This window comes from Protopterus annectens, chromosome 9.part0 (genome assembly GCF_019279795.1).
Source record: "Protopterus annectens isolate FY-2018-M chromosome 9.part0, PAN1.0, whole genome shotgun sequence".
Lineage (NCBI taxonomy): Eukaryota > Metazoa > Chordata > Ceratodontiformes > Protopteridae > Protopterus > Protopterus annectens.
Window position 1 is genome coordinate 508738426 of NC_056743.1, and position 12728 is coordinate 508751153.

At 37.7% G+C, this 12728-nt stretch overlaps 1 protein-coding gene across 1 annotated transcript in view; it reads right to left on the minus strand.

The window, feature by feature from the left end:
* Nucleotides 1–12728, minus strand: part of LOC122811309 (low molecular weight neuronal intermediate filament-like) — a 107810-nt gene that overhangs the window by 75105 nt on the left and 19977 nt on the right. Inside the window, exon 2 of the mRNA XM_044083070.1 lies at nt 9438–9758. Coding sequence (XP_043939005.1) covers nt 9438–9758 — 321 coding nt within the window. The remainder of the gene's footprint in view (nt 1–9437; nt 9759–12728) is intronic.

Genomic DNA, 12728 nt, shown 5'->3' on the forward strand with positions numbered 1-12728 from the left:
AACCATGGAGTCCATGCCATACGGCAATTACAATTGTTGTTCACCACTATTTCATTTTAAGTGTTACAATGCCCAAATAACGCACAGACACCAGAGTTTAATGTCTTTTTTATTGATCATGCAAAAACCAAACGAGCCAGCATACAGTGACCTGAAAACACTTTAATGGTATTAAACCATAAAAAACAACAAGAGACACAGACCGGTTTTGGCCAGATCAAATCATAGCCTTCATCAGTGTGAAAAACAGAACATCAATTGTTGAAACTTAAATGAGTCCATCTACAATCTCATTGGTTGTGTCAAAAGTATTCATTCAGACCAGGTGGAAATAATCCACCCAGTTTCACAATCCATTTTTTCTCTTTGGTATTTAAAATAGAATGCCACCCTGTCTTGTTGGATCTGTTACCTTGTATAGTGTCAATAATCATAAAAGTAAACTTGGCAGATTTGTGAACCAAATGATGTTTGTAGAGTGGTTCATTCTATGTTGGTCTAACCTCTAGACCATTTAGAATTAGAATTTCTGAGCACATTAGCTATATTAAAAACAAAAGGGCTAATAACGCACTCTACAAACATCATTTGGTTCACAAATCTGCCAAGTTTACTTTTATGATTATTGACACTATACAAGGTAACAGATCTAATAAGACAGGGTGGCATTCTATTTTAAATACCAAAGAGAAAAAATGGATTGTGAAACTGGGTGGATTATTTCCACCTGGTCTGAATGAATACTTTTGACACAACCAATGAGATTGTAGATGGGCTTATTTAAGTTTCAACAATTGATGTTCTGTTTTTCACACTGATGAAGGCTATGATTTGATCTGGCCAAAACCGGTCTGTGTCTCTTGTTGTTTTTTATGGTTTAATACCATTAAAGTGTTTTCAGGTCACTGTATGCTGGCTCGTTTGGTTTTTGCATGATTTGTCTTTGTTTTGAGCCGTGCATTTGCTCAACGTGCAGGAGTTCCCTTTTTGACGTTACTTTTTTTATTGATCCTCAAAATTGAGGGCCACCAAATTGGCATTAGTTGAACTAGCTCCACCGTTTCTTTTCTCTAGGCAACTTACATAATAAATATTGTTTTGTTTGTTTTACAGGTATGTGAACAGGATCACTAGGACCTTTCTTCAGTTATAATGCAGTTGAAGAAATAATAAAAACAGGACAACATATAAAAAACCATAAGCAAAGAATAAAAGTAATAGAAGCAAAATAAATTGCTACAGAGTTTAAATAAGCAAAGTATTGTCATTAATGATCCAGTAACTGCAATGATTACATCAAGTTCAGTATAAATATTTATATTAGAAATAAACAAACCAAAGTGGCAGATGGGAAAAAGTAATCATAATTAAAACAGTAAAAAAAAAAAAAAAAAAAAAAGAAAGAGAGATTCAGAGATCCTTAACCATCAGCCCTTTCTTAACTACATAAAGAACCTTTCATTAATAACCAAATTAATTTAATCTGCATTTCTCATATGTAGTCGTAGTTCTTCCTTACCAATAATTCTTTAACATACTTTTATAGCTTGTTCTTTGATACAGCACCAATTTTATATATAATATATAAATGTATTAGGACGATATCAAATATATCTATAAAAAAATAAAGAAAAACATAACACAAATAAGGCAATTAATTTGCCGTTAGCTTGCCATTGCAAGAAATTCACTAAGGTAATGCCAAATTTAAGCGGACATAACTGTTTAAAATATATGTGTGTACCTTCACCCTGGTCATATTCTACACTCTGCTGTCATTTTAGCACCCTAAGATCCAATTACCTTTCTCTGTGTTGTGCAGTTTTGCAGCAGAGTTGCAATTTGCTTACAAATTCTCTATTATTCTAGAAAAATTATTGCAGAAATGGAATTTCTCCCATGTTGTATTGTCTATCTCCTGCATTTCCACAACTATATATATTAAATATTTCTTGAAGTGGAATAATCCACACGTCTTAAAGTCCTGTCCACCCCCGCACAACGTCTAAACTAACTATTAATCTCTGACTTCAAATAATTGAATTTGAGTAGTGAGCACTGCAAGCAAGATTGCAGTTTCAATGGATAACATGACATTTGGAATCCCAGGGAAGGAAAACAATTGGAATTAAAAATATATACAGTTGCCACCACCATGTGGCAATGTCATGAAGTACACATGGTCTGAGTAAAAAGCTTCCTGGAATGCTTGCAGTGTTACAGGGGAGACAGCAGCTAGAAAGTTCTGCAAACATTGAGACACAGTGCATGCAGAATCATCGCTGGGATGTCATCGTTTCAGGGCACATAGTATTCCAAACTTGCTGATTGTGGAAAATAAGATAAGAACTAAGTCATTATACAAATACAACAGTGCAAATGTCCCAAAGGCAGAGTTATTTACGAAGGTACTATCAACAAAAAAGGAAGAAATGAAAGAAAGAATGCAGGGGAAAGAGTTAGTATTGCATTTTCTATTATTACACAGTGTCTAGTTTTAATTATATTGCTGTTTGCAGTGCAAATGCTTTGAAATGATATAATTTGGAGGAAGGGGTTCATAGGCAGATACTAGGCTATTGGCCCTAGGGCCTATATAAGCCTAGCCAAAAGGTACCCTGGCTTTCGCCACCCAAGAAAATTATTTTCCTGTGCCACTGTCAAGCAGAGCCAAAGAAGTGATCTCGGGGTGAATTTCCTATATCCCATCCAATCATCAAGATTTTTCTTGAAGAGTGCTAATGAGGAGCTTTGTTTGATATAGATAGGTAGTTTGTTCCAGAGTATGGGAAATCTCTGGCACAGGAATCTATCCCTCCAGCATGTTCTGTTTATTGTGGTGACAAGGTTCAGGTCCCTTGAGTGTGTAGCTCATAGGGATTGGGATTTCTTTAAGTGGAGCATGTCTAAAAGCTCTGGGTTTGACATAGCTTTGTGTGTTAGGCAGAGATCGCCTCTGAGTAGGCGATATACGACGGAGTAAAGCTGCAGTTTTTTGAGATGGTCTGCATAGGGCATCTGTTTGAGGCCGGTAATCCTCTTTGTGAGGTATTTCTGCAGCCTTTCCCGTTGTTGTAGATGTCTTGTGAGGTACATACCAAAAGGGGCATTGCACTCTATAATGGGTCTAATGAGTGATGAGTAGAGGGGAACAATGACCTCTTTTTTCCTGGATGAGAAACCTTTAGTGATGAGGTGTGCCACGTAGAAGGATTTCCTGACTACTGTGGTGATGTGATTATCAAAGGAGAGACTACTGTCCACCTGTGTCCCAAGGACTCTTATCACACTTTTGACGCTAAGTAGACTACCGCCTATGTGGTAGTCCATGGGTACAGAGTTTTTACCAAAAGGGATGACAATGCACTTTTTGGCATTGAGCTTGAGGCCATGGCTTTGACACCAGGCATCTGTCTCAGTGAGGCCCTTTTGTAGGATGTCCACATCTTTTGGAGTTTTGATTATGGCTCCTAGTTTGCAGTCATCTGTGATCTTCGTTAGCCAAAGACCTTCTTTGTTAGCCTGTACTTCAGAGAAGTAGATACCAAACAGGAGAGGACCCAGGACTGAACCCTGTGGTACTCCACTTGTCACTGGTCTGAAGTTGGATTAAAGGGTTAAAGTGTCATCACTACCCTGACGACATTCAGCTATATAGCTCTAGGAGTGCATGCTTGATTTTATTCCATTTCAGGGCTGCCTGGAATCCATCCAATCAAAATGGAGCCGATGATCATGCATGCTATTGTTTTCCCTTCTTTTGCTCCTTAACTTTTCTAATTACCTGTTACAAGAGGCACGTTGGGAATGCTACTTCACCTTATTGGAACAGAAACTGTCAAATCCTAAAGTGAAGATTTTTAGGACACCTTGTTAAGTTTTCAGTTTTATCATAGGACTTGCCAGTTCATTTCTCTGCTGCTCTAAATCTTGCAAATAAAACCACTGATACTTGCATATGCAGAGCTGCTACTGTCCAAATTACAACAAAGTAAATGTTGAGTCTAAAATTCCTGACGGGTATTAGAACAAGGATGCAAGATGCAAAACAAGCCATGGCTTATACTTCTTAGTTCTGTTTTTATCTCTGTGAATGAAAATCTGAATTAATTTTGTGTCACAGTATCAGATTTTTTTTTAAGTACAAAGTGCAAGTGAGAAAGTTAGATTCCCATCCAAACAAACCTGTTCAGTAAAGTGAAGACTGGTCCATTCATTTAACTACGTCTTTTAACTGGAGAGCAAAAATAATTTCATTTTTTGAAAGCATATTCTGTGATGTCATGTACAGTGTAATAAACTACACAAAGAAACTGGGAAAATTTAAAAAATATATACACGCATCCTTCCTAATCAAATATTCTAACTCTGAAATAGACACCTTAAAGAAAGGGAAAATGCACTGTCCACTTTTTCTCCAAGTTGGTACAACCTTAAAGTTATAAAAGTACTGGGTTGGGTAGATGTAACCCTAACATGGGGGTGTATGTGAGTGTGTGTGGAGGGGCGGGAGCCCTCAGGAGGTACAAACAGTCAAAGATTCTTTTCCAGATATTCTGTTCCATAAGATCTGTGCCTACATGTGTAGAATGGCATACATCACAAAGTATGTGCAATATAAGAGAAAGAAAATGAATAATGTTGCAGCGGTCAGATGACTACTGGCAGAATGTGTACCCTTTTACTTTAAAGCCTGCTATTTTCCAGTATCACATGTGCACAAATCAGACAATAGATTAAAAATAATACTGCATTACGTAAGTATCTGCAGATGTTGTTGTTGTCTCTCTCGGCTTTTCCCGGTTAGGGGTCGCCACAGCGGAACTCCGGTCCGCTAATGATTGGCAGTAGATTTTTACATGCCGAGTTGCCACCTCTGATGCACAACCTTCAACGAAGGTATGCCCATTCACGCACGTCTCCACACAGAAGGCGCTCTAGTTGAGAATCGAACAGGACAACGTCTTACTGTGAGGTGACAATGCTACCGCAGCATCACCACCGCAAGTATCTGCAGATAATTTTCCTATAATCAGTTTATGAATGTTGTTATTTAGCACTATTGTCCCTAAAAGAAGTAACAAAAGGCTGGTGGCTCGTGTGTTTATTTCTGCAAATATATATTAACTGGTTAATTGCAGTATCACCCTGTTCTTATGCAATGTACATACTATGAAGCAATACAGCAAGTCAGGTCAGCTCATAATATTTGTGGAAGTAAACCTAAATAGCAAGGCGATGCTTTTAGACTGAAACAGTTAAACTGCATAGATTCAAAAGTGCTCAAGTTTGGGTTTGTAGAAAAAAAGGGAAGTTTGGGTTTGGGAGAGGCAGGGATCTTTTTCAATTACTTTAATCGGTACAGTGTAAAAATTATGAGACAATTAAAAGTGGATTCAGTATAGCATTTACAACTTCTGAAATTAAGAGTAAGAAACAAAAGTTTTGATGAAATGGAGGAAAACAGGACAAAGAGAAATAACAGCTTTCTGTAACTCAAGTATTAAACAGCAATAACCCTATTTTGGGGAACAGTTGACAGAAGGAAAGATGATTTCATAGGGAAAAAAGCCAAGTGGCATAATCAATTGCAAGAAAGAAAATGATTAGAAGATAATGAATGCAAACAGTAAGGAGAACTATCTGGAATCAAAGTTCCTCAAGATGAATGATCAGACTTAAGTGGATTATGGAAATGAAGCAGGCTAGGGGATAAGGGGAATGTGTGATATCCAGAACATATAAAACAAGTTTCTATTGAAATGTCAGCACTCTAAATGTGGAGTGATGACAAGCTGAAGAAAAAAAAAAAGCAAAACTACAGTTTAACATTTCTCTGCTTCCAAGTATTTATTCATTGTGTCCTTGTAGCCCAGGGGTTAGCTCACTGGTCGATTTAACCAGGGGTCATGATTTCAAATCTCATCAAGCCCTATGATTGTCCTTAAAGTCTGGCAGTTGGTGCAGAGGACTAAATCTCGGAGGTATTAATGGGCAGCTTCCTGTGCTCAGGGTACAGGGTTTGATTCTTTCGACTTTTGTTCCCTTACTGTGTGAGCTTGCGCAACTCACTTAACCAGACAATGCTTTGGGGCAATTGGTAATTTAGGCTAGGCCCCTTAATGGTCTCCAGAACAGCGTGGCTCATAACTAACTACAATACATACTTCTCAACTGTCTAGATTTTTGCAGAATATACAGATTTTTCTCTCATTTTTGGTCTGTTTCTCATACAATGTGTGGTTTTCTGGCAAATCACTAAGGATCGAAGTCACTAAATAAAGACATAGATTTGAGTTTCAGACTTCATAACCTCCAGAAAATGGACGTGAACACAAATTATTCTGTTATTCTAGCAACTTTCTAAGCTTAAGAAAATATTTAAAATCTGTCCCTATTTTGGGCCTTTGTCCAGATTTCTTGATCTAAGAGGTTGAGAAGTATGGTACTATATAAGCATGGGTTTGGCATAATGGTTAAGGACTTCACCTCAGAGACACAGGCACAGGGTTTGATTCTGACCTCTGATCATGAGCTAGGCTTAAAGTTGCCTTTCAGGGCAATTAATCCTGGTATTCACCTATAAGGCTTTTAATCTATTAAGAAACACATGCAATACCCAAAGGGACTCTACCAAGTTGTACTGCCATCTAGACTAGCAGTAGAAAAATGCATTTGTTTATCTTATGATTACTTGGAACATCCTCTTGATAAGGCCCATTTTTTTCAATACAGGCCAGTGCAGAAAAGGAAATGTTCTCAACAATAATACAAATTACAGGAAGGACAATTACTTCAATTACATTATATGCGAGAAAAAAAATTACACAGAATAAATCACTACACCTTTGCAACACATGGTTGTAAACATTTCATAAGAAAATAATGCGTACTGCATTTATGCACTGGTTGTTAAAAAACATCAGACAGTGAATAAATGAAAATGACTGAAAAATAGAAGAGATACAATGCCACATAAAATACAGCCACCATGTCAAAAGATCCATACACCTCACCAAGTGAGAAATAAAGTTCCAGCCATCCATTTTCTAAAACACTTGCCCTAGCAAGGGTCACATTCACTGAACATAAGTCAGAATTCTAAATTCCGGTTTATTTACACAGATATTCAAACAGGGGTTTGAGTTTATATTTATCAGTATATTTGTTGTGGGTAAGGACTGACTTATCAGTAAAATTATTTAAGTGAGAGTAGAAATCTGATGCCAAAAGTGGCAGCTTTAGCAATGAGGTCTGTCAGGGCAGGATTAAAATATAATTTGTTAAAGTCATCAAGTAAGTGTAGAAGGTTTGCTTTTGACAAATCCCCAAACACAGAGTTATTTGCATAGAAGTACAACTTTAAAGAAAAAAGTCAATAATTTATGTTCTGATTTAATGAGGAAAGAGGATATATATGAAAGAGTGTAAGAAAAGGCCATATTTGTAAGGACAAGATCAAGGCTATTTGGACACTGTACTTACGTATTATCGCAACCAGATTTTCATGCTAACGCTGGTTGCTTCTGTTTTCCTTTAGAAAACGAAATTGACAGTATTAAAACGAAATAAAGTCTTTTCTGTAATATTTGTAATTGGTAGTACTATTTAACCTTGAAAACACTGAGAAAATAATATTGTAAAATAGCTTGTCCCTTTTTTGGAGATTAACTCATGTCAGTCATGCTGTGTGATGCATGCTCCACAGCAGAATAACTGCTTTGAAGGGCTAACTGAGTGCAATCGCTGATAACCCCCCCGCCACACACACACACACACACACGCACCTACCAACAGAAAAACAATGAGTGAGCCACGCATAGCTTTCCAGCTGTAAAACATGCAGAAATCCCTGAGGTACATCACCAGAGTTTGTCCCAATATGCCACTATCACAACACCAAAACGTACCCACCAAAACAAAACAAACCACACACCTGGTAACTCCCTTCTGCCATCACGGCAGTGCCATGAAAAACTACCCCGGATTACCTGTCAACATCATGCCCCCATCACTCTTGCAAGCCCTTAATTCCTGCAATTTTCTGTCACGAAGGTTAACCTACAAAACTACAGCTGAATAATAAGTGAAGGTATCTCCGAAAAGCACCTAACATATGCAAGATTAACTAGCAAAGTCCTTTCCGGCCAAATACATGTGCAAACGCAACCACTCCAAAGTAAAGGGGAAAGCTATTTTCAAACCTTCCTTTTTCAGCCGTTTAACCAATAAACTTCCTAAAACCAGAAAACATTAAAGAAAACTTGTTTCTGAGGTTTTTAATACTTTCTCGGTGCTACTTGACACAACGAGAAGCAAGCAGCATTACCGCGAAAATCTGGTTGCGATAATACGCAAGTACCTTGGACACTTATTATTAAAGGAATAAGAATTAATCGAGATTTTGGCTAAGGTATTCTGTTATTTACTGTGTTCAATGAGGGATGGAGCACACAGGATTTCTAGAGCTAGTTTTGAAGTTGTAATTAGTCTTGTTTTAGGGCAACTTGGACATCTAAAATGTGCAAATATGAGGTTTCAAGGAATCACTCCTGACGTGATGATATCCCTGACAAATACTGATACCCCACAATTGCCAGCTGGTCTGAAAACACTAAGGTCACTAAACACAGGAATAGAGGAAATGTTTCCATTGCTCTGGCCCATATTTCTGTAACTACACATATATGAATGTGCTCAAGTTACAAGAGGACCTCAAGTTTAGGCGTTTTTTTTATTAGGATCCTATGCACTGAGCAAAACAGACTTCATGTGCTCCAGTTTAGGTTTTACTACATTAGAATGTGTAGTACAAAGACTGCCTGAAAAGGGCACTTTTGGGGAAGCAAATGTTTATTAATATGAAAGTTATGGTAAAAGATGTGCAGACCATCCCTAGCAAAGCAGGAAGGCTTTTTAGCCATCTTATCCCAAACTGATACAAACTGTATCCCCCTATAATGATACCAGCTACACAGTCTATTTTTGATCTGAACTGCAGCATCATTCTGGGTGATAGCAAAATGTCAGTTAAGACCAGTATCTGTCCTGTCTCAGACACTGGAATAACTTGAGTAATCATGTCTTTCTGCATACCTCTTTGAGTAGAGTGCCTAAGGTTTTGATAGAATGATCCACATATGTATAGGACTTGAAATAACATACCTTACCTGCCAGTGTAAAGCAGTTTGGTTTTAGTATGTCAGCAACATATCTTTAATGTACTCTTATAAAGCTGACCTAAAAGGGAAATGGTCAACAACGCACATGATACATACATCTGGATGAACAATCACCGTATATTCTGCGCCCTCTCTATATGTAAATAATTTTTCCCTTATTGCTGCTTTTGAAATTGAGTTAATATACAAGCGAATAAAATAAATTGCGTACTACAGAAGTGACAGAGTATGACATTACCAGTAAGACCTGCTCACCTGAAGATGGCTTAGCTCGGAGTGATGCTGATCTTCTATTTCCTGAATTTGTCTCTCCAGTGACTCATTTGTGCTCTTTAGCATCTCAATTTCAATGTTTCGGGCTTGCAACTGTCGGCGGTACTCTCCCAGCTCTTCTTTGACTTGACGGACAGCATCGTTGTTACGAAATGCTGTCTCAGTGAAGCTGGCAAATTTTGTTTTGTACCATTCTTCAGAGGTCTGCTGGTTCCTGGAGGAAAGTGTTTCATATTGTACACGGATTTCCTTAAGTGCAGAAGTAAGGTCTGGTTTTCTTGTAGTCTCCTTGTCCAAAGAGACCTAGAGAAGATGGCGAATGGAACAGAAAAAGCAATTGTAATATCATAAACTTGTATCACTGTTATCAAGCAACACAAATCATAACTACACTTTTTATAAATGGACCATTACAATCTCCATGTAAGACAGTCCTCCAAAAACAGTTATAATGAATTACAACACAATTCATTTAAAAATAATGAACAATTAGATGTTCGTTTTTTTTTTTTTTTAATCTCTTGCAAGACGCCTAAGGAGGTCATTTATTTCGACATTTTTCATTCACAGTAGCAAGCATCACTATTCTGACAGAATACGTTTATTTCTGGTGCTTAATAACCAGTTTTCTTGATTCCTTCCTTGTATAAAGTCCTTCGCCCCAGCAGATAAGAAGGTGATTACTGGACATTCAGTCTGGGCTAGAATGACACGTTTCCTGTCTCGGCTCCTTGGTGCCACTGCCTACTGCTAAATTACTTTTTTTTTTGTAAGAGAAGGGACACCTAACTGATATTTCATTAGAAACTGAATGTGATTTAGATTAGATGCATGTTCAGAAAGAAGTCAGATTAAAGTAGAAGAGTGTTATCTCAGCAAAGAGTCCTTCTATGTGGCAAGCTGATAAAGTAATACAGACTGATCCCAATTTACCCAGGAAAATGGCCCATCTCCATTAGAAATAGCTAGGATAGATAAGAACTACATAAAATGAACACCGGTACTGGATTATATGACCAATACAGGCAGTAAGATTAAAGACATTGAATCAGACATTACCTCTCATTCTGACAACTTAACAGAGATCAATGAGGAATTAATCTCAGAAAAACAAACAAAAACTTTTCTTAGCATAACTAGACTGCAAGCATTATGACAAATTTGCAATTAGTTTAAAGACAATATAGACAATAAGGACATTAACAGATGAACATTGGAGGACATTCCAGATATTGGATTTATGTCTGCATTACACAAGGTGGGGAAGGGGGCTATGCATTCGGTACATATATCACAGGATGCAGTCCTTGCCTTGCTGAGTGGTCAGAGTTACAGTTCTGCAATACCACCAGGGATAACTAATAATGTAAGCATCGAGTAGGCATCCAGCATTCTGCAATGAGATTCACAGTAAACTCAGATTGTGTATTTCAGGAATGGCTACAGAAAGGGTATGGTGATAGGATTGCTGTCTCAGTAACAGGTTGCAGGAGGCACAAGCGTAGTCAAGCATTTGTTTTTTACAGCATCAACAAAGGTTTTGTAGGAAAAAGTACAACTCTTTACCTGCAACTTTCCATATACTGAAAGAGAGTTTGCTGCAGTTAGAAATCATCAGGTTTCTGTACAACTGAAGTATGTTGGTATGAAAACAGAAGTCCTAAAATCTGTATGGAAACATTTCTTCATTGGCCTCCAATTGTATCAGTTTCTGCCCGAGTCCCTGTGAGCTGCATAGGTGTCTGGTGTTACCATGTCGACAGCCAATTCGCTGATGAGGCATCTGTGCAGCTGAAACTGTAAACCCTTCAGTCTATGGTCAAACAGTTAAGTTCCCACCCTCCCTTTCCAAAACACTTCTCACTGTTTACTATCTTGTCAGTGCTTTTCTTAGCTACCTTTCATTGGCAGAACAGACGAGTAGACAGCAGAATTCAATGACCGGCATCATCCAAACTTTGTGTTTCTTTGGTCTGTCCTAAGTCATATTCTTTTGTTGTATTACACTGTTTTTCTTTTGTTTGCTTTTTTGCCTTTTAATTTAAAATATGACCATTATGAGTATAATTAGGTTCTGAATTTCTGTTCGCATATTTGACATGGAAAGGTTTAGCTGGTGTTTCTAATGTTCATGAAGTGCATGGATTGAGGTGATTATGCTCTGATATTCGGAAAAAGACAAATTAGTTAAGCGCTTCTATAGATGAAGACCTGATCTTTACAAAAGTTAAGTACCCCATGCTTCACTTAAGATCGGGTATTGTGCTAGGCAGTTAAATCTGCACATACTGGCTAGCAAACAGCAGCAACAAAATAAAAAATAGATTGCTCCTGCCTGCCTGCTGTCAGTGCCCCTAATATGTTCCTGACTTTTCTAAAATAAAAAATAGATTGCTCCTGCCTGTCTGCTGTCAGTGTCCCTAATATGTTCCTGACTTTTCTAAAATAAAAAAATAGATTGCTCATGCCTGCCTGCTGTCAGTGCCCCTAATATGTTTCTGACTTTTCTAAAATAAAAAATAGATTGCTCCTGCCTGCTGTCAGTGCCCCTAATAAGTTCCTGACTTTTCTAAAATAAAAAGTAGATTGCTCCTGCCTGCCTGCTGTCAGTGCCCCTAATATGTTCCTGACTTTTCTAAAATAAAAAAATAGATTGCTCCTGTCTGCCTGCTGTCAGTGCCCCTAATATGTTCCTGACTTTTCTAAAATAAAAAATAGATTGCTCCTGTCTGCCTGCTGTCAGTGCCCCTAATATGTTCCTGACTTTTCTAAAATAAAAAATCGATTGCTCCTGCCTGCCTGCCTGCTGTCAGTGCCCCTAATATGTTCCTGACTTTTCTAACATAACAGAATCTCTTACAGTCTTCCTGATGTTACTCACTAGGTGTTTTATAGCTTTGAAAGCCAGCAAAACACTTGGATTTTTTTTTCTGTAAATGAAACATATAAAGCTCCATGCACTACAAATACTTATGATCGGGTCTCTGACTATAACCCTTTATTATGTGCTCTCAACACAGATGCCAAGATTCACCTCTCGAGCTTCACTCCACAGGTAAATTTATTGGCATCCATGTCTCAAACACACAAGTCAGTTATGACTGGGGATCTGCTCATAACATAGTATGTGAGACTGGGAGGAATATCTAATGTTTCTGCTAAGCGTCATTATTAAAAGTACAGCAATAACAAGAAACACCATTTATTAACAGAAATGGCTGGTTATATAAAATATGTCTTTGCTTTTCTGTTCCTTCTAAGGTGATTATTGTT